Source organism: Vigna angularis, chromosome 2 (genome assembly GCF_016808095.1).
Source record: "Vigna angularis cultivar LongXiaoDou No.4 chromosome 2, ASM1680809v1, whole genome shotgun sequence".
Taxonomy (NCBI): domain Eukaryota; kingdom Viridiplantae; phylum Streptophyta; class Magnoliopsida; order Fabales; family Fabaceae; genus Vigna; species Vigna angularis.
In genome coordinates, this window is record NC_068971.1 from 49,238,361 (window position 1) to 49,265,649 (window position 27,289).

Here is a 27,289-nt window from a genome sequence, read left to right on the forward strand (position 1 = left end):
ATTTGTTTCATATCTTAATAACTTTGGGAAAAGATATAAACAGCTTTGGAGCCAGATAATATTTGTCCAACAAAATAGGATGCAACTATTTTCTTTCGTAGATATTAATAATTGACTGGTGATTCCTACAACTGGCAGTTAGAGCAAAGGCCACTCCATACTGTAAAGCGCACTGACCATGTCAAAAGGCCACATCATTACATTAACCTTTTGCATCATCCTCCATTCTTACACCCAAAATTTCGTATCCTTCAAAATGTCTTTTCTTTTATCTCTAGCAAACTGGTTGGCCTGCTGTTTTTTTTTCTATATTTCGGTAACTTTTTATAGTTGCTGACAACTAACTTTTTTGGAGTTACAAAAGCACGATGATTATTGAACTGTAAAGGTTGAAAGAAAGGAGAAAAGTAAAGAGTCAACGAGAAAGAAATAGTAATAAAAGAAAGAAAGAAATTCCGCGTTTTGGACACCAGTTCTCCATAGAAGCCAAAATTCGCGTCACTCCCACAACCATACCTTTACACTCAAACGCAAGTCCACAGATTTCTAAACATTCCCCCTTACCTAAACCCTATATATGCTTCACTCCCATCTTCCACCACACAACATACACACTACACAAAATCAACCCTCTTTTTTCTATTCCTTTTTAACGTTAGTCTATGGGGAACGCTACTTCTTCTTCTTGTATCTCTAACGGTGTAAGTATTGGGAACATTTTGAAGAGAAAAAAACCTACGAAAACTGCAGTTCTGTTAGAGAGTGGTGGAAACACTCGGGAGATCAAGCTACCAGTGAAATCGGGGGAGCTAATGATAGAAGAATTCGGCCACGTCGTCACTCCGTTGGACGAACTCCGTAGAACGGGACGGGTTTCTGCTTTGTTGCCCGAAGAGGAGCTCGTAGCGGGGAAGGTTTACCTGCTGTTGCCGGTTAGTAGGGTCCATTCCAAGGCTTCAAAGTTTGAGATGGCCATTGCAGAGGCACAGAGTAGCCACAAAAAGAGGACAAGGGGAACCAACATGGCTAAGGTTTCACCCTCACTCATTTCGAGGTCAACTGAAAGGGATGCGGAAAACGAGGTTACCGTTTCACCTGCGTGTCCGAGGTTGGGGAATCAAGTACGATGGAATCCTGTTTTGGATACTATCTTCGAATAATCAATTTGGCCAGCAATTTTCTTCAAATTTTGTCTTCCACACACACTTGTGTTCGGTGTATTGTTTTTCCATTTTTTTTCTTTTATAACTTTACACTGACATGGGTAGTTTGTACCACTGAACCAACGCTCAATGATGCCAAGTTCATAATTAAAACGTGGAGCAATGCTGACAAGGCTTTTTGTTCAAATTAATTAAAATTTATAACTGTTGGATTTCATCTACAAATAGTGTTACAAAAACTCCTCTTGCAAAAAGAAAAGTCTCCACTTGGTTATACTGGAACGGAATACTAGTATTGGATTAGAGTGTGGATCCAGTCCGGAAATCACTTTAGTGGCCCAAAGTTTTAAGGCTTAAAGCCCATATATATATATATAAGCCCTATTCCAATCAGAAAAGGTTGAGGGTTTTTTTCATATGAGATATGTTTCAAAACATGATTTTTTGAATAAAATTTTCTGAACAAGTTTTTCAATACATAAAATTGTGTTTTGGAACAAAAATTTTCTCTTTTCTTCCTCTCAAGGGATACAGTGACAGTGGAAAATAAGTGTGTTTGTCTCATTTTTCTGAATATGTGTGTGTGTGTAGTGTTTTTCTTTACTTACAAGCGTTGCAATGTAATAAATATATAATTGATTATATTTAAACATAGTTAATTATATTATAAATATTTTATTAATATTTGTGACAGTCAATTATGTAACAATTTTATTTACAAATTTCTTTATCACATTATAAAGAAAGTTTAAAATGTAAATATTATCACACTCTTTCTATTTCTGTGTTTACGTACTTTTCTGCACTTGGATCTAAATTTCACCCGTAAAAAGACTCATTTTGTACTATAATTATATTTCCTTTTTTTCATTCCTCACTTCTTATAACCTTATTCAAACAAATATAGGAATTGAAAAGAAGGAAGAAAGAGTAATATTTTTGTATTATTAGTGAAATGATTGCATTAATATTAACACAACTGAAAAGGTAGTGTGGGTATGTGACATGTTCTTATGCTATTATTATTATTATGATCCTCACTTTGCAATTATTGTTGTCATTCTTGTGTTGCTTCAATTGGTAGTGAGATTTAAAGTTATAGCACATTCATGTTAGGTTTGCAAACCTAAGGAATAGGATAATATGCATCATCACATCGTGTATCTACTTTTTTACGAGGGTAACCAACTTCCTATTTTATGATATCTCAAACACATTACTTAGGAGTATATCAATGTTTCTATTTTGTAATATTTTAGTAAAATCATGAATAATTAATTATGTTTTTTACCTTAGATTGTTGTGCAGAACTTAAGTCACCAATCTGACCCACTCTTAACTCAAGATATTTTAATTAGAGTTGCTCCCTCCACCATTCCAAGTACTCCTTACACCTCCTCACTATTTTTTTAATTCCAAAAATACCTTGCGTTAATTTAACTTTTACCAAGTACTCCCTACACCTCCTCCCTATAGAGAGTTCGACAGTCATATCCACATTAAGGAAAACTACACACTAGTAAAAAAAGCGGATTTTGACGCCCCATATACGCTTCGGTTATTGAGAAACCGAAGCGTACAAGGTTATATACCTCGGTCTCCATCCAACCCGAAGTCGAAAAGCCATATTGCTTCGGTTAACACAAAACCGGTGCGTATAACGTAATTACTGTCTCGGTTTGCTACGAAACCGGTGCCTAAACCCCTTCCTATTCCTTCCTATTGACTCGGTTAAAGATAAAACCGAGGCCTATTACCCGGTCAAATCAGCACCTGCCCCGCTTTTTCACTTTTTCTTCTTCTTTCCTCTGACACTCATCTCACTTTCATCTCACCTCTCGTTCTTTCCTCTCGTCTCACTCTCGTTCTTCCTCGTCTCAATCTCGTCTCACTCTCGTCTCACTCTCGTCTCACTCTCATCTCACTCTCATCTCCCCTCTCGTTCTTTCCTCATCCCACTCTTATCCGGCAGAAACAGAGAGGGCGCGATCTCTCTTCTCCTCTCCCACTTGACAGCCACGGTGCGAGGACGAGACGCGATGGTGGCGGGCGTCGAAAGCGGAGGAGAGGCGCAATGGTGGCGGGCGTCGAAAGCGAAGGGGGCGCAATGGTGGCCGGCTTCGAAATCGGAGGGGAGTCGCGATGGTGGTCGGCGTCGAAAGCGGAGGGGAGGTGCGATCTAAGGCGTTTGGTGGGAGGTTCATCGATCTACGAATCGTGGTGGTTTCTGTGGAGGCGAGGTGGCGGCTAGGTCACACCGCGAACGCAATGGCGACGAGGACGCAGCGGCGGCGAGGACGCGCGATCTGTGGCGGTGGACGAAAGCAGATCTGCGCGCATGGAGGGGCGGAGGGCAGATCTGTGGCGGTGGACGGAGGATTCGCGGAAGGAGGCCACAGCGAAGGTCACCTTCAGAGTTTCTTCGTCTCTGCTTCTAAGTTTCTTCATCCATCTTCATATCTCTGAATCTGAGTTTCTGAATCTGATTTTTTTCTCATTGTAATTTGTAATTTGTGGGTTGTAATTTGGACATTGGTGAGTTCATAATCTTTGCTGCATCTGTAGACAGATTGTTGACGATTATTGGTTGTTGTAATACTGGGATTTGTTTCATTTCTGATATGATTTTCTTGTTCTTGGTTGTGTTAAATTCTGGTTGTGCTTGATTGTGTTAGATTCTGGAGTTGAATGGGAAATTGAGTTTGGTTGGCATATACGTGGAAAGTCTGAAAAAAAAAACACACACACGCTATTGCCTCGGTTCTTAGATAACCGAGGCATATTTCTGTTTCTATTTATCTCGGTCAATAACCGAAGCATAAAACTTCATCTTTTTACTTCGTCTCCGAATGCCTCGGTTGTAGAACCGAGACCTATAAACATTTACAACCGGTGCCTTTACTATTTATTGTACTAGTGACATGAGGCTTTTGATTTGAAGAACCATTTTCGCAATTAGCTCTGAGCCACTCGAAAAAGGATATTTCCAGGATGTATGTTTGCATGAATGAAGTTGTCCACCTGAAAGAAGACATTGCAATGTCTTGAAAGTTAAAACCTTATATGTTACCGTTTAAAAAGAAAAGGAGAAAGTTGCAGCATTATTTGACCAAATTGAGAAGTAGCAAGAACAGTTAACTTGTTGGCTTTATTTCTCCATCAGAATAAGCTTGTACCAGCCACCTTAAAAAGCTGCAAACCTCAATGTCAAGAGTCCGTCAGATTAAGTTTGCCATGTGTACCTGTGCAACAAAGGGAGAAAAAAAGAAAGCTTAAATACGAATATCGACATTTGTTTGTCCTTCAACGGATGTCAATATCCGTGCACGGATGTTGACGTCCGAAATTCAACTTATATTTACATCCGTTTAAATATTACTTAAAGAACAAAAGATGAATGAAAAGGTGTAGGGAGCATAGTAGTGGAGGGAGTAACTCTCTATTCTAATAGTTTCAGAATGGGCCGAAACTATTCCACCCAAAAAAATTGACTATATTATAATATTTATATATTTACCAATCAACTAAGGCAAGAATTTTTTAAGAAATTATACTTTTCTCTGTTACACAATTAATATTTGTAATCCCTTAAACAGTTTACAAAGATATATGTTGTACAATACATTTATTTATAAATCTTCTTCTTTATATAATATACAACTTTTTTATTTTCGTACTCAGGATTCATATTTGGATTCTAAATAATTTCCACACTTTTCAAATATTAAAAATTTTAAATTTATCAATTCAATACTTTTTAAAAGATTATAATTTTACATATAATTTGATAAAATAAAAAATTTGTAATCCTTGTCATTTCATTATATTGATATTCAACATAAGGTTTTCATCTCCGTCATCCATGTAGATAAATTTAGAGAAAAATTATATAATCCAACCAAATAAATAAAGTATTTTGATTAGTTTGTTCGCATTAACTTTTTACATTTATTGTTTATTTTTTTTGAAAAAAAATACAAAAATTTATCCTTTTTAATACTATTTTATTTATGTTAAAAGTGTGTCAGTGTATTATTGTTAAAGTTAAGGAGAGACCTGGGCAAATCTTTCACCTACCCTTTCTGCCAAGGGCATAGAGATTCTTGAAACAAACATTAGGCTAGCAGAAAAAATGTTGGTACTTGAACATATATAATTGCAGTTATGAACTGCGGTATATATGAAGTAGAGAACTACTCTGAAATGGTGGGGTAAAGGACACACCACCGACAACTTATGTTAAACTATTTGAGTTGCAGAGTAAACATAATAAGAAACTTCTTAAGGTTCCAAAAAAATACACCTTTTTTTCACTGCTTCCAGCGTTCCCATTAATTTTTGTTAGGACTTTAAGACCTGTGGGACTCCTAACCGTTTTATTGGAAAGGATATATAAAATAAACATGCAAAAAATATTTATTTTGTTTTAGAACAGATTATAGAAAACAAGTTTACGAAAATATTAAATTCAGGAATTTAATTCTCAAGGTAAATAATAACTAGCCACGTACCAACGACAACATAAAATAAAATAAAATGCTTTTATCAATTTTATTATAAATTATGAAGATTTTCCATACATACGTATATAACCATATATACATATCTATAAATAACTATATATAATTATTTATTATAGTTAATGAGATCGAGAAATCGAATAGGATGCCGAAGTAAATATATTAAAAAGATTGAGATAAGTATATGAGAAGATATGAAAAGATGGATGATAAGATTAAGAAAATTATGATTACGTAATAAATCGAAATAAAGCCAGTTTAAGAGTGAAATTAAAAAGTGATCGAAAAATAAAAAAATATATCGAAAAATATGTTTGTTAGAAAAAAAAAATCAAAAGATGGATTAAACTTCCATAAAGAAGTTGATACATATTATAACTACTACAAAATATGAGTTTAGAAGACATAACTAAAAATGTGAACAATTTTTAAGTTGTTATTACAAATTATGTAATTTTCTTTTATTTAGTTTGATTTAACTCCAAGAAAATGGTGGAAAAATATAAATAGGTTGTTTATATAAAAAAATGTGACAAAATATATTTATAATAGTTTAAGAACATTGCGAAGAGAATAATGGTTAATTCAGTGATGATATTTGTTACAATTTTGGTCACTGTTCTTGTAGATTTTCATTTTTATCATTCTTGTTCATCTTCTTTATCTTTGTTTCCAACATCTCCATTACCACCATCTCCATTAAGGTAAAACATTTTTTCCAACAAAGAATATGTTAAGTGTTTCTCTTGTGAGAGTTTTATGTAAACAAAAATACAACTGATATATCATTGGTTGGAAATAATATTTAATATTCATTTCATAAAACAAGACTAAATATAGTTTATAATAATATAAAAATTAAACACCATTTTTAATAATAATTTGGGAACGGAAAACATATTATAATCTTAATTTTTTAATAAATAAAAAATGAAAAGGAGAACAAATAACTTTGCGCATAAAAAAAGTGAATTTTTTACTATTTGATTTCTATTTGAAAAATGATATTAAGATAGTATATAAAGAGACATTTTAAATTATCGATGATTTTACAGTCCTGGCAAGTTTTATGCTATATATAAGTATATTTTATTTTAAATATAAATAATTTAAAGATTAATGGAACAATAAATATGCTGCGATCGCGAGCCCAATAATTTATTTACACCCTGTTTAATCTTACTACATTACAGCATAAATCTGATGAAAACTTTTGGAGTGAATTTTGCATACAAATATCATGCTACCTTCATGAAGTCAGTATGATCAAATTAATTCGTCACGTTCACATAGTCCGTATTAAGGTACGTCAAATTATTAATGATACCCAGTAACGTAGGGTATCCTAGCTTCAATGCACGTACGTACCTTTTCTTCTCCATCTATTTATAATAAAATTTTACAATTTACATTTTTTTTAATCTTTCTCCTTTTCATCATCTGTTGTTTTCACTTTTTCTTTTAAGAAATTTATATAAAATTGAATATATCTTCATTGTAATAAGTTTATATATATTAAGAATATTTACTTATAAACAATTTGATTATATAAAAAAAAATGTGTCATTAGAATTGCTACTGCTGACACCGAAAAGAAAAGGTCAGGAGGTTAAAATTATGAAAAATAGCACCGACAAGCAACCCAGAATTGGTTGAATCAAATTTGAGAGGCCAATAAAATTATATATATACAACGTCAAGTACCACACACACAAACTATAATATATATATATATATATATATATATATATATATATATATATATATATATATATATATATATATATATATATATATATATATATATATATATAACCCAATGAAATTATTTCACTGAATTGCAGTTGAACGGTTCCTTGAATTGATTTTCCTGTTTGGTAAAGAGAGAAGGCAAAATTAAGAGGAATATGATTGGTGATGACCACCATTACTGAACATTTTCATCAACCATCTTATTTTTCTTATGAGATTAATTAATAAAGGTGGGGGACAGAAGTCAAAAAATGTACTTGTAAAACTCTCTCACAAGCCCAAGGACTCAGCAAAACCTAACTACCAAGTCCACCATTATATCTTTCACAAGATGGAGCGGTTTAACAAACACTCTAACGTAATCCTCAATATAAGTCAATTCACATTCCCTCTTCTCCGAACTTTACATCCAATTACGTATTCTCTCATGGGAAACCAAATAGCCACCGCCAAAATCGTCTACTGGGATGGTTCCGTTCAAGAGTTTCACCAACCGTTAACCGTGGCAGAGCTAATGATGGACCACCCACAACAGGTTGTGCTTGATTTTCACTCCGCCGTCAACCAGAAAAGGCCAACGCCGCTGCCGGCAGACCAGAAGCTGGAGATGAAGAAAACCTACGTGATGGTTCCGGTGAAGCAAGGGAAGCCTGTGGGGTTGAGCAGCGAGGATAGTCGCCGCATTATCTTCATCGTTAACTCTGCTCTGCATCCCAAGTATTTTGTTTCTTCTTCGGGGTTTCTTCCTTGGCTTGCAGGGTTGTTCAACTCCGAGAGAGGGGTTGCAGTGTTGCAGGAAAAAGAAGAGACGGAGAACGCCCAGGAGAAGTACGGGTTTTGTGAGTTTTTGCCAGAAATGTTAGAAGGGAGACCAGAGTATTTGAGTAGGCAGTTGTCGGGAAAAGGTTGGAAGCCTAGTTTGGACACCATTAAAGAGAAGAAGGTTAACAGAAAACTATCTCGATGGTTATTGTTCCTTAAAACCTTCACTGCTGCAAAGATTTAGATGTTGTTATATTCGGTCGCATTCAGTGAGTGTTGGTTTATGTGGTATATTCAGTATAACTTGTATGAGAGTTCAGGCATGGCTTCTGTTATGTTCGGTCTAAGAGCACACTGAATTATAGTTTCTCTAAGAACTGATGTTTAAAGGAGTGTGCCAAGGTCAAACAATTTATGAACCCTGTTCTGTTTGTATGTTACAGTATTATACTATTAACCAACATAGATTGGACTGCTGCTTATTTTTAAAATTACAGAAAATTAATTTAGGTGATTCAATGCAAGTAAAAGAATGTTATCAAATTATATAACTGCGTATATAAATTAAAATAGGTGACAGTCAAATTAGGAAAATTGAGTTTGATAAATCTAGAAGCAATTGGCAATCCCGCACCGACGTCAGTGGGAATTTCATATAACTAGTGCATTTGTCACTTGCATTACTTGTTCACATAATGATGTTGATGTCATTTGTTTAAAAATGGTATATTGTTAATTTATTTGTCAAAAAAAATACTGGTAATGTTAATATATGCACGAATATTAGATTTTTACCTACACGCTCTTCAATTATTTTTGTTAAATTACTTTTAAAATGTATCATTATTCTTAAACAAAAGTATTCTTAATTTATAGAATATTAGAAAAGCGAATATTTATATTCGTATTATTTCGTCATCTTTACATTTAATATTTCCATAAATAATGGGAATTTTTTAAAATTAAATAAGTGATTAAATTCAATATATATATAGTATTCTGCTTTGAAGTTGGTACCTTTTTGTAAGAATAAAGGGTTAAACAAAGGTCAAATTGAAAAGTTGAATAAGTAAATAAATGAGAAGAACGAGTGATCCCGTTCCATAAAAAAGGAATTATTATTATAAACTCGCCTTCTTTTTTATCTCACTTTTATTCTCTCTTTTTTTCTAATTTTAAACCGGATAAACAAAACCACCCACCGTATTTTAGATGAACGGGTTTGAAAAAGAGATAAATTAAAAAGTAAAAGATAAACAAAAATGATAAACGATAATAGAAATAAGGAGACGCAAGAAGGAAAATACGAAAGAAAATGAGATAAAAGAAAACATACATATGTCTTTGTTTAAGTTTTTCCATCATAATAATCAGTTCGTTTCTTAAATTTTCTCTTTTATGGTTAGAGTGGTACACTTCATTTTTATTTTGTTTGCTCTTGCAGTTACGAATTTTGTTTGAGTATGTACATTGACCCAAAATTTGGATGAAATATTCAAATTATTTCCGTCATTTAATTTATTGGAAGCATTCTACATCAAGCCAAACTAGATAAAACGTAAAAGGTGCAAATTGAGGAGATGTGATGGTTTATGTAGAAAGCATTTTTATACTCTCATACTTAAATAAATAACACTTTTAAATATTTAATCACTTTGTGTCCTTTTAAATACACTACCACACTGAAATGAAATGAAATAAAATAAAAATAAAAATAATAAATTAAAATAGTGACCATAATGATATTTGACATGACACTTTTTATAATGTTAGTTGATTAATTTAATATAATGTTAGTTTTTTATTTGTGTAGATTCCATTATTTAAAATGTTTGTTTATTAATTTAATAATTATCTAGATATTTTTTTATTAATTTAAATTTTATTTGTTTAATAATTTAATAATTGTATAGATAAATTTTATTAATTTATTTATATTATTTTAATTAATAATGAATTATGTTATTGAAAGTGAATATTATGTTACAAGTGAAAATTGTGTAAAATGAAAGAATATAGTGATGACATGGATTCTCAAGTTCATTATAGTTTTATATTAGATTTTTATTTTTTCATAAAAGAAGTTGGAGATGGAGATTTCACAGATAATTTTACCACAAATGAAATATTTTCTTCTTGCGATCACTTAATTCAATGGGTGAGAGACATCGCTTATGATTTAGGATTTGTCGTGGTTATAGCAAAATCTGACATGTATAGCTAATAGTGTACAAGGAATAAAGACGTTCATCTTACTTGCATGTAAAAGAAGTAGAAAATATCGGAAATACAAACCCGATGCGGAAGCTAGTGTATAAAACTAAAAAATGTGAGTGACCGTTTAGGTTAGAGGACAAACCATGTTCTGATGAGGACAAATGGGTGTTGAAGGTGATGTGTGGACATCACAACCATGATTTCGCTGAAACTTTAGTTGATCACTCTTATGCTGACAGGTTAAATCCAAGTGGACAATCATTATTAGTTGATATGACAAAGAGTAACCTGCAAATCTTGAAAGAAAAAAAATGATATGTTACAACAATTTAACAAATCTACAACGTAAAACGTAAGACATACATATAAATGATCATTAACTTATGATGATATTGGATCGAAATAAGTACATTTATTGGAATAGGTGTGTCAAGGAATCAAGGATTATTAGCGACCTCTTTTGGACACATACTCAGTAAATAAGATTGTTAAATACATTTAATATTGTATTTTTTATAGATTCGACCTATAAAATAAATAAATATAAACTTTCGTGGGAATAACGTTTAAGGATATATGTTGAAGCGCATTTTCCATTTCTGTTGACACCTTCAAGGTTCTCTTCTTCATTTGATTTTCATAGCGCACAACAAACATTAACCACTACACATATTAACCAATATGTTTACAGACCTAAATATACATACAAACCAAACTAACTAACATGCAAACAAACATACAAATCAACATCAATTGCATTAACTATATCAAACAGGAGAGAAAACTAACATGGATCAAAGTGTCAAGAGACCAAACCAACCGCAAACCAAGCAAGCACACTCCTCCACAGCAAACGAACCAAGCACTTAACTCAATGGAAGCATTATAAATGGAAGAAGAGAGAAAACGGAAATGGAAGGGGAAGAGAGAAAACGGAAATGAAAGAAGAAGAGAGCAAATGGTAGAAGAGAGAAACTGAGAAATGAGACTGTGGGGGTGGGGTGGGGTGTGCGACACAGGGTGAGTAAAATGGGTAAGGATTTAGGGTTTTAAATAAATAAAAAATGGTAAAAGTAACCAAACGTTTACCTAAGAATATTTTTGAAAAAAAAAATTGGGGAGGTGCAATAAGAAATCTGTGGTGCAGGGAGAAACCTCAAGTATATATTTACGAATTATTTACCATTATGTTTCATCTGATTTCTGTTTGGATTTTAGAGTATACCCAAGATATCATAATTCATATGCCTTTGAAGCTGATATGAAAAGGTGGGTCCAACAGGTCAGTAGTTCACCCTGACTTCAACCTGACTCTGAACTGTGATAGTATGATGGTTCAGTGTTCGTCAATTTCCCGTGATTCTCTTTGTATTTTTCCTTTTCTCTTCCATTTGTTGTTTGTTTATGCTTTGAAGACCCCCAAGTTTCTGCAGTGAGTGACGAGTCAATGAGTTAGCTAAAAGTTTGTGTTATGTGATCCAATAGCTGTGTCTCTTTTTAAACAGAGACAACCAATATTCAAACGTGTCATAGTCATGGACCACTTCAATCAAAACAAGATATTCCTAACAAGTCTATTTGATGGATCTTTCCTTAAGAATGTGGAAAAGACATCATTAATTATTTCTTGTTGTTGTGTTAAGTCTAATACCCAGAAACAGGAGTGGATCCTATTTTACATCAAACTTCATATGATCCAAAAGAAAGATTATTATGAGCAAAGATTAGAAGGATTAGAAGGAAGAGAACGGGTCCAGATACTGAAAGAACCAGACAAAACTTTGGTATCACATTATGGAGGCCTTCCCAAGAAAACCTAACGATTCTTCTCATTAATGTTCTGTTGCCACCAACTCACCACCCCCACACAACACAAGTGGATATTTTCTTAATATATAAAATCCCATTCTCTGGCTACATCTTACACTCATCTTCAACTTCCACACACTTACCCAATTCCAAGACCAGAACACCATGAAAGATTAACGTTATATGTCTACTACATTCTACTACCGATTAACAAAACCTACCCAAAGAAATAACCAATGTACTAACTCTGTAGGCAAAGTTTCGTGATCACTAAATATAAATGTAGTAAACAATGCCACCTCGGAGGCCAATGATTTGTTTTCTTATGATTATCTCTTCTTTTTGTTAAATGTTCGTCCTTTTGTATCTCTGGCTAATGGAGATATGAAACACTCTGATTTTGAATATCTGAGTTAGAGAAGCTCTATGTCTACCCTAACTTCTAAGTGAAGCTACCCTCAACTCAACCAACAAAAACTTTTGCAGATATCTAACATTACTGATGGATAGAGGCAGTTAAGTTCGCAATCTCTATTATTAGCTTCTTGTAATCCAACCTATGCGTTCTTCATCCATAATTTTCACTACGTTTGACTGATAAGTCTACTTTTTCGGTGTATGGATTCTTTTTATTTGTGTTATACTGATTACTCTTACCCACTTTTATAGAAGATTTGAACAAAGTTAATATCTTAAAACTTAAAAGGTCATAACTATCAAGTCACTGAATCTCGGCAAAAAGTTTAACTTTACGTGTCTTTCACTCTTTTGATTCATTTGATGTTGCAGCAGGGATGTCAATTATTATTTCTGGATATTGGGCATTTGGCGGAGAAAAGCATTAAACATTGTTCATTACGCGATAACTGCAGCTTCCTTTTCTATTTTTGTTTTTTTGTGCCATACCAACTACACTTTGTACTTACATTACTCATAAAGCATAATCTATCTTTGGACATTGTATCAGATAATCATTTTCTGAGCCAAAATAATTTGTGCTTGCCAGATGTGTAACAATAGTAGAGAATAGTTATGCTTAACTAACATTTACAAATTTCAATATTAAACGTTAGTCAAATTAATTTATCTGATATAGTTATTTTTTTAAGGTCTATCTTATACAATAAAAAATAACAATAACACTGTCATTATTTAAATAAACCAGTTTAATAGACTTGAACGGTTTTCACATAACCTAAATCATTGATCTTTTAACTAGCCCGTTTTTCAAAGATTCTTAGTTTGTTCAACGAATGACTTAACTTAAATCGATTTTTCCAACCCTACACATACGATACGAAATAGGTCATAGACTTCTCATGAAAAATGTTGACCCAATTTCAATCCTATTTACACCATTACAATAATTAAAATCAATAATAATTCCTACAGTTATAATAGAAGATATATATTTACAAAAGTCGTAAAAATTATTGAGATATCACCAGCAAACAAAAGTTGTTTGATGTGCATAATAATAATAATAATAAAAGTAATGATCACAAAACAGAACAATCAGTAAGTAAAAAAATGACATAGTGGAAAATCCAATCATCAAATTAAGGGAGCCATCTACTAGCTTGGCCTCACTATTACGTCGTCATTATCATTTACACTCTCATTTGAATATTCCTCTCTCTCACGCGCGCACACACACATTGTGCTCCGTGGTATTTATAATGTTTTATCTGATCTTTAACACTCACCTTTATTTCCTCTCTGCTCCAAATGTCTTCAACCTTCTCATCCCTCGTTGCCGTCTTCCTCCTCCTTTTTCTGTTCCACTACACGTGCCAGGCACGTGAAGCATTCGCCTGTGACCCTAAAAATGCTGCCACCAAGAACTTTCCTTTTTGCATGGTCTCAGTGGCGATACCGGAGAGGGTGAAGGACCTCATCGGAAGGTTGACGCTTGAGGAAAAGGTTAGGCTTCTGGTGAACAATGCCGCGGCGGTTCCGCGGTTGGGGATGAAAGGGTACGAGTGGTGGTCGGAGGCACTGCACGGCGTTTCTAATGTGGGTCCCGGAGTCAAGTTTAATGCAGAATTCCCCGGCGCGACTAGCTTCCCTCAAGTCATCACCACCGCTGCTTCCTTCAACGCTTCACTCTGGGAGTCAATCGGACGGGTCAGATTTTCTTCCAATAAATTTTACAATTATTATAATTAGCATTCACAAATTTGAAAAACAAAATCTATTTTAATTATGAATTTAATTTGCATGCACTCACCCTTGAAGCAATAAAATGTCACACCAAAATGAGATCGATTTTTAGTTGGCAAACATTGTCTCTTTTATCTTATTTGTGTATAGTAATAAAGTGAAAATAAAATATAGGTCACAATATAAATTGAATTAAGATGATTTTCATATGTGATCCCAGTTAAAGTGCTTGACTTTTCTTTTGGTCACGGTTTGTTTTTTCTTCTTATTTTTTTGCTGAGATTCACTCAAGTTGTGTTGCCATCATGCTACTTTTACCCTTTATTCCTTTTCTTTGGCCTGCGCGCCATATACTTAATATTCAGCTACCATACACGAGAAATCCCACGCTTTTTTTCCTTCTCCATAATTGTTTATTTTTTATCCATGGGGTGTACATAAATTTTAAAAGGTATATATTATTCTCTATGTAAAATTAGAAAGATTATTGGTGTTAGCATTTCTTTATACCGTGTTAACTATTATAAGATTTACTTAGTTTTGATAAAAACGAAATACTGTGTACACAGGAAGGGAGTCGTTATGAAGTCTAACAGTAGCAATTAAAACCAGGAGGGGCTTACGTAATAAGATTTTCTTACATTTAAAATTTCTTATCATAAAAATAAACAAATATTTTTCATCTTAAAAGATTTATACTCACATTAAAAATATAAATATAAAAATATAAGAATATAATATTTATGTAAAAGAATATACCGTGTCTGTATTAAAACAGGATTTGTAAAAATAATTTTAGTAATAATGTAAGATAATAAAATTTATGTAAAATAATGTAAGCGAAAAGGGACCTTTGCATATATGAGCAGCGTGCATGTGCACGGTGAGGCAGCCATTCATTTAATTAATGTTCACTTTTCACTCACGGACTAGAGGTGGAAACTCCCGAGAATCTTTGCAGGCTGCTACACTGTCTTCCTATTGTTAGGGTGGAAAATTAAGTTTAACATATTCTCATAAAATGGCAATATAATACGACTTTTGTCCTTATTATATTAGGTAAATTACTTTAATTTTTGGGTGATGGAAATTTTCTAATATATTTTCTTAACAGTGGGTAACAGGATAAATTAAACAAACTTTGGATAAATTTTGATACTCTTTTAATAAATAAAGTATAATTTATTTTTTATAAAATTAAGATGAGATTTGTTATTAGTATAAATTAGTTTTAATCTTACGTAAAGTTTGGTGGATATATAAGATGTAATAGAGTGACTCTCAAAATAAGGTTCTTTTTATCATTTTATAAGAATTAAATAATTTAATTAAGAACTTACTTTAACTTATGTTTTTTGTTATTTAAGTCATTACTTCATATCCACTTAAGATTTTTCTTTTGTAAAAATAATGATGGAATAAGTAATCTTTTTAACAGTTTTATTAAAAAAAATTGATTTTCTTTCAAACACAGGTAGCTAAGTACTAAAAGTAGTTAATTTAAGTAATAACAATAAAATATAAAAATATTATGGATTGAGATTTATGAAAGAAGAGAGCATCACTTTGATTTAGTTTGTATAAATAAATAATAAAATAAAAATAAGGGTTATGATTGCTGATTAGAGAGAAAATGATAAAGATGTGGCATGTAAAGAATAAAATGATCCGGTTTCAACGAAACAATGTTTTTCTGAAAAAGATTGAATTTAATTTTAGTGATGGGTGATGGGGTTGGGTTCAACTTGCGTATCAATTGTCTGTAGGGACCTGTTTGGCTGTTCAGTGTCCCTCTTTTACTGCCACTTGCATCTAATAATGGGTCTTCCAAAAATGAGGATGAGCAACAAAGATAAAAAGAAAAAGAGTAAATGAATGTAGAGGTTAACGTGCAGGTTGTATCAGACGAGGCAAGGGCAATGTACAACGGTGGAACAGCAGGTCTCACCTATTGGAGTCCAAACGTGAACATTTTCAGGGACCCAAGGTGGGGCCGCGGACAGGAAACTCCCGGTGAGGACCCTGTGCTGGCCGGTATCTATGCTGCTAGTTACGTTAGAGGACTGCAGGGAACCCACCCTAACCGGTTGAAGGTTGCTGCTTGTTGCAAACACTTCACGGCTTATGACCTCGATAATTGGAACGGCATGGATCGATTCCACTTTAATGCACAGGTCACCTTTAATTCTATCTTTATTTTGTCTGTTGAAATTTAATCCAATAAATAAAAATTATATATGAAACTCTGATTTATTGATTGCAGGTAAGTAAGCAGGACATAGAGGATACATTCGACGTGCCATTCAGGATGTGTGTTAGCGAAGGGAAAGTAGCGAGTGTGATGTGTTCTTACAATCAAGTGAATGGGGTTCCCACTTGTGCGGACCCCAACCTCCTCAAGAAAACAGTTCGTGGTCTGTGGGAACTTGACGGGTAAGCCATTCTCTTTCAACTTTCAACTTTCAACTATTCATCTCATCAAAACCCTTTATTTTTCTGTCCCCAGGTACATTGTATCAGACTGTGACTCTGTTGGGGTGTTTTATAGTAATCAACATTATGCACCCACCCCCGAAGAAGCTGCCGCTGATGCCATTAAAGCAGGCCAGTCTCACTCTATTTACCAACCTATATTTATAAAACATCTGCTTCAACCCACCAAATTCAGATACATTTTGTTTTTTTACCATGTCACAGGTTTAGATTTAGACTGTGGTCCCTTCCTGGCCGTGCACACGCAGGATGCTGTCAAAAAAGGCTTGCTAAGCGAAGCTGACGTGGACGGGGCCCTGGTGAATACACTGACGGTCCAAATGAGGTTAGGGATGTTTGATGGAGAGCCATCGGCCCAAGAATATGGCAAATTGGGTCCAAACGACGTGTGCAAACCGGCCCATCAACACCTGGCTCTCGAAGCTGCAACACAAGGAATTGTCCTTCTTAAGAACACCGGTCCTGTTTTGCCTCTCTCCCAACAGCGTCATCGTACCGTGGCTGTCATTGGGCCCAATTCCAAGGCCACTGTTACAATGATTGGAAACTATGCTGGTAAAGTCCATGTTCTTCCATAACTTTCAGGAAAATCCTAAGTAGTCCGATCCGTACCTAATGTGAATGCTCTCATTGCCTATCTGATAGGTATTGCTTGTGGATACACCAGCCCCTTACAAGGAATAGGAAGATATGCCACGACTGATCATCAGTTGGGTTGTGAAAATGTAGCTTGTAAGAATGATAAACTTTTTGGGCCCGCCATAAACGCAGCCCGTCAAGCGGATGCAACCGTTCTGGTTATGGGCTTGGACCAGTCCATCGAAGCTGAAACAGTGGACAGGACTGGTTTGCTTTTGCCGGGGCGTCAACAGGACCTTGTTTCAAAAGTTGCAGCTGCCTCAAAGGGACCGACCATTCTGGTACTAATGTCTGGTGGGCCTGTTGACATCACTTTTGCGAAGAATAACCCTCGGATCGTGGGCATCCTCTGGGCCGGTTATCCGGGCCAAGCCGGTGGTGCCGCCATTGCAGATATACTGTTTGGAACTTCTAGCCCAGGGGGAAAGCTTCCGATGACATGGTACCCAGAAGAATACCTGAGAAAGTTGCCGATGACGAATATGGCAATGCGAGGAAGTGAATCGGCAGGGTACCCAGGAAGAACGTATAGATTCTACAAGGGTGAAGTGGTGTATCCATTTGGGCACGGGTTAACTTACACTCACTTTGTCCACACACTGGCAAGTGCTCCCACAGTGGTGTCAGTTCCCGTGAACGGTCACCGGCGTTCGAATGCCAGCGACATTTCGAACAGGGCCATTAGAGTGACTCATGCGCGGTGTGACAACCTCTTCATCACCCTACAGGTGGACATTAAAAACGTGGGGTCCAGAGATGGCACGCACACGTTGGTAGTGTTCTCTGCTCCACCTGCCGCTGCTGGGCATTGGGCACTGGAGAAGCAGCTTGTGGCCTTCGAGAAAGTCCATGTTACTGCCAAGGCTCAACACAGAGTCGGAGTCCATATTCACGTCTGCAAACTCCTGAGTATAGTGGATAAGTCTGGGATCAGGAGAATCCCGTTGGGGCTACACAGTTTTAACATCGGCGACGTTAAACATTCCGTCTCACTTCAAGCTGCAGCACTTGGGATTATCAAGTCCTGATTTTTTAGGTCACCTGCTCATTAATTATCTCTGCCCTTCATCATGCCACGTACATACATTGAACCTTCCCTCTAAGGACCCATTATTCAGACACAAATATTGATGAACATGGATTGAAGCCAATACGTGTTGGATTTTATTCATCTATCACAGTCAAATAACTCCATAGGATTCATTCGATTTTGGTGAGAGATTAAGCAAATCAACTCTTCTCTCCACTCACTCATGTATCTCTTTACTTTACGAATTTTACTTGTGTTACCGTGTTATCAATAGGATTCGTCATAAGATAGTTTTCTCATTGTAATTGTAATTGTAGTTTCCCCCTCTTTGGTAATAATAAGATCGAGTTCAAAATCCATAAGCATTTCTAAACAAACCCCCCAAAAAAAAAAGATATGGTACATAAAAGTGGTTTGGGGAGGTACGTAAAAGTGCATCACTATTTTTTTTTTATTTTTACTAATCGTAGTTCTCATATTCACGCTTTTATCAATAACATAACAATTATGAGACCGAAGAGATTATGAATGCTTTGTATCTTTTCTATGTGACTGAGATTAAAAGAGAATGGGCAAGAAGGCAAAATCATGTGCAACAATAATGTTGCACTTGATGAGCGAAGCTGGAATGGGGTGTCTGTTGGGCCAATAAAACATAGCCAATAAAACAGCCAACAAAAAAAAGAAAACAAAAGACGGCTTTGAGAACTGAAAATGGCCTTGACGTTGACATGGTTAGATCGAATGTTGTCCATCCACAAGGAATGGTTGACGAGCTCTCACAAAACCAACCACACCAAAGCACCAGTGTCCCCACGTTTCATATTTGTGAATCTCAGATTCATGTTTCAAATGTGAGAAGCATCAGAGCATAAAACAGCTATATTAATTTGATTGAAAATACAATATTAATATCATAATACTCCACATATATTTGTTAATGTAATTTCTTTACACTATCATTTTATTTCATACTATAATACACAATAATAGCAGTGACAATGGTTTGTTTGGGGTAAGCAAAAGGAATAAACGGAGGGCAGAGGAAGCAAAGTAAGAAACTGTGAGAAAGAGCTTTTTCCCTCTCCGATCTACAGTTCTAAGGACAATGAGAAAAAACATAAAAATTAAAAAGAAAGAAAGCAATGTATAGAGCAGAAGTGTACAAGTTACAGCAAAACACAGCATTACAAATGTTGACGCCTACTTTTGGCCTTCATGTTTCCAATTATTGGGAGATACGGATAAAGGATGACTCTGTCCTTTCTTTCTCACCTTATCTCAAAGGAAAAGTGATTCTCTTATTTGATATGGAGCAGACCACAAATGAAAAATGTTAAAGTGGGTCATCCTGTTATCTTAATATGAAATATGGGTTAGAGCAAAATAACCTTTTTTTTCTCTTTTTACAGTTAACTATTGATTCAGATAAATCTCAGGACAAAGTTTTCACTGATGCTATTTCTTACGTATGTTAATGTGAAACTCAAACATATAAATAAGTCTACAGATTTTCACAAGATTCAAATCAGAATGCATTTTGACTCAGTAAGTCACTAACAACCGTATCATTCATGTTGAGTAATTTAATTTGGTCATGGGGAAAGATGATTTTGTTTGTCTTTTATAAGTAACGTGTTTTTTATATCTTTTTAGTCAACGACTTAATTTAGATCATTCACTATTATGATTCTTGTAATTTTTTAATACCAAAACACTCACGGGATTACGAATAATTTTTTTATTTATTTACGTTTGACCTTCAATTATAACTTGTTTAGATTTTGATTTAGTTTATATCATGAATAATACTGAACATGAAAACTTAAGAAAGCCTACTATTTAACCCAAATTTTAGTCTAGTAAATTATGAGTGTGGATGTTTGTTTTCATGAAAATTAAATACATAAAACAAGAGGTGATATTACAAGTGTATGTAAGTGTGGAAAGGCAGTTACACATTACAAGTATAAATTTTATTGGAATGGAAAGTGTCACTAGAGAATAGAGAAACCTTCACCTTTGAAATAAATTTTACAAAACTTTGTTGCTTATATATTAATAGTTCATGACAAGATTTCTATTTGATTATTACTCCCATAAGAGTTTTTCTTTTCTCAAATCTTAAATTTCATGAATAACATCGTAAAAATTCGATTACAAGTGATGACTATAGCCAATCAATTTGAAATGTAAGATCTAATATGCTTCAAATGATGTGAAAATGTATGTTTTAAAGCATACTTTTGGAGGTTGAGAGTTTAAACACAAATGGAGAGAGAATTCAAAATCTAAAAGATATGAATTTGGCCAGAATTGGAGAAAGTGTTATACAGTTTTTATCTTTTCCATGTTACTTGTGAACATACTTCTCTTGCTTTTGATAGTCAAAGTTGACTTTTGAATATAAGCTCACTTGAACTATAATATCTTTTGAATATATATATATATATATATATATATATATATATATATATATATATATATATATATACGAATAAAACAATAACTACACTATTAAGTTATCTAATTAAATGATTGAGATGTAATTACAAACATAATAATAATTATAATTTTAAAAAGAAGGGCATGTTATTTTAGAGTAAACGCAGCCTTTGATAAGATTCCACTCCAAACGGTTGATTCATTCTTCTCCAGTTTGTCACCTTCCATTGAATAATTGTTTTGTCCTCTTCCCAATAGATTTCATTGATTAGCTCCCTCAATAATTTGGTTTATACCTGTGAGCACAATTTATTTTTTTAATACTCGAGTCCTTTATTCGAAAGACACAAGAGTTGAGACCATAATTAGTTTAAATAGCAGTTTTGTGCATGTTTTGTCAGAAATTTGAATTTGAATTTGGTGAGTGAGATGGATGCATTATTGTCTTACATTTTAGCTAAGCACCTGAGATCACACCCTAATTACGTTGGCTTTGTGGGCCATAATGTCTTTCAAGCTACACAAGGCTTCATCAACATTGGTTCCCAAAGCGAAATCTGCACATGCGTGGGTCACCATTTCCACGTGATATTCCTTCCACGAGACACGTGCATCCCATATAGTGAGCTTTCGAATTACAAGAACAATATTTAGTAAACTAACATTAAGCAAAGTGTGGCAAGCACAGTAAGGAAATGAAATGCGTTGCATATGTGAGTTAAAAACTAAAAGAGGAATGTTTGGCGATTGTTAGAATTACAACTGAATTAGCTCTAATCATGTCATGGCAAGAAGAAGTAACGAGAGATTCTAATTACATAGTACTAAAATAGCCGCAATTATGTATTACAACCATTTTAGATTCCCATTATTAGCAGAAAATGATCCCCGTTATCATTGCAATATACACAAATATATAAAAAAGAAAAAAGCTTTGTTGTATTCTTGGATCAATCATGTATACTTTTCTTTGCCTACTTATACAACACAGAAAACTATACTCTATACTTTAATAAAATTAATATAGATTACATAAAAATGTAATAAATAAATTTTATTCTGAAAATGTTGTGATATAAAAAATTCCTTAAAATATTGAATTTATCTTAATTATTTTTAAAAATATTTTTAGCTATTTTATTCCTTTAATCACTGCATGTTTTAAGAATTAAAAACTAAAATAATTAACTACATTTTAAAAGAAAATAGACATAAAGTTTATTTGGTAAAATCAATAAACATATAATAAACTTATTTGACTAACTTATAATTTAGTTAATTGGTAAAAATGGTTGGTTCGCAGTATATCTAAAAATAAATTGTTTTAACATATTATAAACTTAATTAACTAACTAATAATTTAATTTTGATTACTTATAAATTTTATAAAAATACTTAAATAAAATTTACTAATAATTATTAGCATGTAGCAATATGTACGTTGAATAATATTCATACCCATCTTATCAACGAGCCAATAATTAAATACTCGTGTTCATTAAAAATATTATTTAATATTTGTTACAGAATTTATTCACAGTGAATGTGTTTCTATTTGTAGTTCTAATCACATATATTAGTATTTTGAAAATGGAATTTGAAGTTGAACGACATACTTTTATATACATTTTTGTATAATTGAAATATCTAAAAAAATATACTAATATTATCTAATCATTAACAGTTTTATGAGACCCCAAGTTATTCTTAATTTTAATTTACACTCTTGTTTTGGTGAATTTTATTTGTTAAAACTTGTTTCTTTTGTAACTTGAAACTCAACCAGTTACGTATAACAGGGTTATTACCACGCTTCGTTAACCAGTTTCGAGAGTTATAAAAATGATGGAAGGAGAAGATAATTAGTTGAAAGACCAAATTCTATAACCATATATACCTTATCAACTAGGACCATATACGTATTGCAGTTCAGAACATGTGATAGTAACACTATATTCTAGGACCCCAAAGAAAACGCATTGAAATAAAAGGGTCATTGACCTTTCCTGCGGAATTCTGAAGGAAAAAAACTAGAAATAATAAATGAGAAGATATAGTAGGAGGAGAATGATAAGGAAATAAATGAAGATAAGTCATCCAATTATAAATTATGGGCGCAGCAATCAAGCACTGTCTAATAAGAAGGGCCTATTTTCTGTGTTGGGTAGTGATGTACATGTCTGTTTGCAGAAGAAGTGTTTTGGTTAATAGAAGGAAGCTTAGACAGTGCATGTGTTGTTGGCAGAGTTAAACTTAAATGAGCGTTTGATATGTTGGCTAGTCTGTTCTTTAAAAAGCTATTTTCAATAATTGACGACCCCATTTTCATACATACACACATACATACAAACAAAGAGAGACTTGGTTGGGGCGAAGGAAGAAATTTGAAATAATAATGGCTCCCCCATTGCAGATGGAATTAAGAAGCTATATGGCTATGCAATGGAGGAACAAGAGGGACAGGAGGAGATGCACAGAAAGCAAGTATTCAATAGCACCCACCAATTAAAGTGATAAGAGTAGTGCATGAAATTATTTGTGTGATACAAGGGATTCAAGGGGAGTGTATCACATAAAACAAGTGGGACATCTTAATTTCTTTCCATTCATCATTCCTACCCAATTAGCAATCAAATTCAACAGATGGTCACCATCACGACGAAGGGCCCCTGAGCTGTTCCAGCTTATAGCACAACGCCAGCCATGTGTATATGGAAGAAACCACCCTTTATAGACCCTTCTCCTTAAACCTTCACGGCTCAGATTCCAACAGGTTGAGTATCAATAATTTAGCGGTTTAATATAAAATAAATTGTTCTATTATCTTTTGTTACCCGTAAATACTAATATTTTTATATATTTTTTTTCTTAATTTTAAATAAAATTAACTAAAAAATATTTAAAATATAAATTTAGATAAAATAATAATTTTTAAGTATAATTCTAATTAAATTATTAATTAATGTGAATAAATTTTTTCTTTAAATAAATTAAATGAGTTGAGTTAAAATAAAAAATTTTAAAAACTTATTTTTTACAAAATAACTTTCATATGTCTAAATAAAAAATTAATCTAATTGGATTAAAATTACTGTATCGAGTTATTTTAAAGTTTGGAAACCAAATGTATCAAAGTTTCAAACAAAAATCAATTCTAATTTTGTATCAGATTTTAGAGACTAAAAACATTTTTAATCTTATAACCTAAGATAAGGAGAGGAATGGATGTTACTGACTATATAATAGATTTTAAACTCATTGTTTTAATTATCCAAAGTCAAAGTTGTATTATACTCTTGTAACAGAGTGTTGTAAGATTTGGATTAAATTCTTGTTTTGGAAATTGTAGGTGTATTTGGATTCAAAGAACACGAGAGTTATTTATGTATTGTAAAAATTTCATATAACGTTATTCTTTTATTGTCATCAACTGTCGTGATTTATTTCCTATTTTGAAGTTTTTATATTATACGATTGTGCAGGATAATTCTTGAAAGTAAAGACATTAATGTTTTTTATTACACATTTTTCCATCATAGGACATGAGCTATTTTTCTTTATGTTGTAAATATTTCACAAATTTCACATAATGTTATTCTTTAGTTGACATTACACAATGATTTATGTTTTTTTTCTTTTTTTTGAGTTTTTGCACTGTATTCTTGTGTTTATCTTATTTTTTTATTAACAGAGTAATTTTCGGAAGTGAAGATGTTGATGTTCTTCGTGACACATTTCTTTTCTCATCGTAGGACAACTCTATGAGTGCTATTCTAACACTAGGAATTTACAGAACTCATGTATTTAGAGAACATCTCATGTTGAGTGTTTAAAGAAGAAAGTAACCGTAGCTCTCTCACTTTGTGACAATGCTTATGCCAATAATAGTTTACTTTGAAAAGTTGTATGTTTGAGAAGGAATTTATTTACAGGTAGTGAAGCATTGCCCTTTTTTCTTTCCGGAGGAAGAGTCGCACATCACATGATCATTTAGTGGTGGGTTTTGGCATGCCGAAATCAGACTCATGTGCTTGAGCATGAATAAAGAATTTCCAGGACATAAAGGAAATCCAAGAGCAATTATTTGGAGAAAAATTTCAGCATTATCATTGGGAAAACGAATATGCATAGTTATATATATAGAGAGACCGAAATGTTCCTACAGGCTGAAATCATTGATCATGTTACAACAGAACAGATCATTGATCATGTTACAACAGAACAGAGAATTATTATTATCAGTAGTATTATTATTATCGTTCAAAGTGACACAATTTGTTAGTTTTGTTCCAAAGAGAAGAAGAACATAAACAAAATGAGTGAGATGCTCCAAAAACTGGTTTATTTTATCTGGTGAGTATTTTATATCAGAAGGAGTGGTTGTAGAGTAGTTGCATTGGCCTGAAAAAAATGAGAAATGCCACGGGGAGACAGGGTGGCAGTAGGCTGACATGGCAAAGAGTATGAAATGTTGGATTCTTTTAAGGAAATTTTGATAGCAATGAATTATAAACAAGTTTAAATAAAATAATATAGCATTATTTCAAATATTAATTCTTAACACAATAAGTTTATACATATTAGTATGTTATTTATTTGATCGAAATATGAGAGTTTGAATTTCACCTTGATCTCTTTGGATGAAAATGTAGGCAGTGCAGCATTATTTATAATGGGATTGTGGGGCAATGGAAAGGTAAGTTAGAGAGCCTTTAAGACAAACCCATCTTGCTATCTAATCCCAGTTCATGTGCATTCATTAATCAATGTGGGTGAAATAAAAAGCGAACCAACCCTACCAAAAGAAAAAGCATGATTCCTGTGTCTTACGAGACAAGAGTCCCTTTCTCGCTCCCCATAAATATGCTCCTCCTTTTTTACCAATTCATCCTCACCATTTTGCCCTCGCTTCTTCTTTTAACCCTAATTCCATGCCTCTCCTTCTTCAACCAAACAAACATCAAACAACAACAACAAAAAAACCCATCTTGTTAAAATAATTGCCTACAAACAGTAAGTAAATGATAAACTCACTGAACCATTGTTTCATGATTTAATAAATTTTAATAATAGAACTTTATTATAGTTGTTTTATAAATTCAAAAAATAAAATAAATGTTTTCTATTGCAAGAACTAAATAGATAGTATCTAACATGTTTCATGAATTAAATTATTATTTATCTTAATAATTACTAAAACTTGGTGTTGGATCATGATATCCCCTGTGTACCTATAATATCTACTTGTCAAATTATGGTAATGGCCAAATTATGGATGGCCTGTCTCTCTCTCTCTCTCTCTCTGTGATAATTGCAGCTTGAAAAGTTACAGAGTCATAATGATCATTCAATGGCAAAGTAGAGAGAAAAGAAAAAGGTGTGTTTAATCAGGGTTGAGCTACTATATCAATTTTTTTTTCATACATGTAAAAGAAAAAGGTATGTACATCAGTGCAGAGTTGTCATGAGAGTACAAGATTATGAATTTATAAAGTGATTACTATTCAATATAGGGATTTTGTTAATGATGTGAATGTAAATAGTTAGTTGATTGATGATTATATGTGGATGTAGTACCTTTGTGACAATGAATGTCCCCATCCCCCGCTATCAGGGTTTGTTTTACATTAGAAATTCACACAGGTTTGTTTGTTTCGTGGATTGATTAGCCTCCAAGGTCACATGTGGAGGTACTATGTTTTGGCCTCTTTGTTCACAATTTTTATGGAGTCAATCATGGGTGCGTTACGAAAAAGCGACAGAATTAAAAATGGGTGATGGTAACATTTGTATGGTTTAAAAGAATGATAAGAAAAAGAAAATATGATGAATGCAAAGAGGAGTGAAGGAAATAGCACAAGGTCAACGTATGGAAGGGTAAATCCGTGTTTGAAATGGTTGGGTAGGAGAAATAAATAGCAATAGCAAAAGGCTGCTTTGCTTAGCTTTGGGACATTTGGCTGCAGTTATCTTTCCCTGGTGGTTGAAACTTGAAACCGAGGACCCGTGATGAGTGACCGGGTATATCTAGTTACAATCATGCACTCACCGGCTGAGTCAGGTTCCAAATCATAAATATTAGTAGCTTATTACTTACACTTAAAATGTCATACATATATACATACATACGTACAATCATACGTATAGGTCAAGTGTGTGGGGGTGTGTGAGAGAGAATCCAGGGTGTGCCAGCTATGAATTAGAAGGATGAAAGCTTTCCACGAGGGTCAAAGCTGTCAATTTTTGAGTTTTCCCCCTCCCCTGCTTTCACCTTATAACCACATCTACACGAAACC

The 27,289-nt window shown here is 33.5% G+C and overlaps 3 protein-coding genes across 3 annotated transcripts; all 3 read left to right on the plus strand.

The window, feature by feature from the left end:
- The first annotated feature begins 523 nt into the window (after window positions 1–523).
- Window positions 524–1,388, plus strand: LOC108328375 (uncharacterized). The gene has a single exon (XM_017562236.2). The coding sequence runs from the start codon at window positions 663–665 to the stop codon at window positions 1,158–1,160; it is 498 nt and encodes a 165-aa protein (XP_017417725.1). The 5' UTR covers window positions 524–662; the 3' UTR covers window positions 1,161–1,388.
- A 6,158-nt stretch (window positions 1,389–7,546) lies between these two features.
- Window positions 7,547–8,662, plus strand: LOC108328709 (uncharacterized). Its single transcript, XM_017562606.2, has one exon. It carries the CDS (start codon window positions 7,647–7,649, stop codon window positions 8,439–8,441), a length of 795 nt encoding a protein of 264 aa, XP_017418095.2. The 5' UTR covers window positions 7,547–7,646; the 3' UTR covers window positions 8,442–8,662.
- A 5,258-nt stretch (window positions 8,663–13,920) lies between these two features.
- LOC108326954 (probable beta-D-xylosidase 2) lies at window positions 13,921–18,901 on the plus strand. Its single transcript, XM_017560589.2, has 6 exons — window positions 13,921–14,350; window positions 16,282–16,560; window positions 16,650–16,819; window positions 16,893–16,990; window positions 17,084–17,434; window positions 17,525–18,901. Exons 1-6 carry the CDS (start codon window positions 13,952–13,954, stop codon window positions 18,544–18,546), a joined length of 2,319 nt encoding a protein of 772 aa, XP_017416078.1. The 5' UTR covers window positions 13,921–13,951; the 3' UTR covers window positions 18,547–18,901.
- The last annotated feature ends 8,388 nt before the right edge of the window (window positions 18,902–27,289 follow it).

Coding starts and splice junctions, on each gene's coding strand:
- LOC108328375 (XM_017562236.2), top strand. CDS start 663: ATGGGGAACGCTACTTCTTCTTCTTGTATCTCTAACGGTGTAAGTATT.
- LOC108328709 (XM_017562606.2), top strand. CDS start 7,647: ATGAGATTAATTAATAAAGGTGGGGGACAGAAGTCAAAAAATGTACTT.
- LOC108326954 (XM_017560589.2), top strand. CDS start 13,952: ATGTCTTCAACCTTCTCATCCCTCGTTGCCGTCTTCCTCCTCCTTTTT. Junction 14,351..16,281: donor TCTGGGAGTCAATCGGACGG/GTCAGATTTTCT, acceptor GTTAACGTGCAG/GTTGTATCAGACGAGGCAAG. Junction 16,561..16,649: donor GATTCCACTTTAATGCACAG/GTCACCTTTAAT, acceptor TATTGATTGCAG/GTAAGTAAGCAGGACATAGA.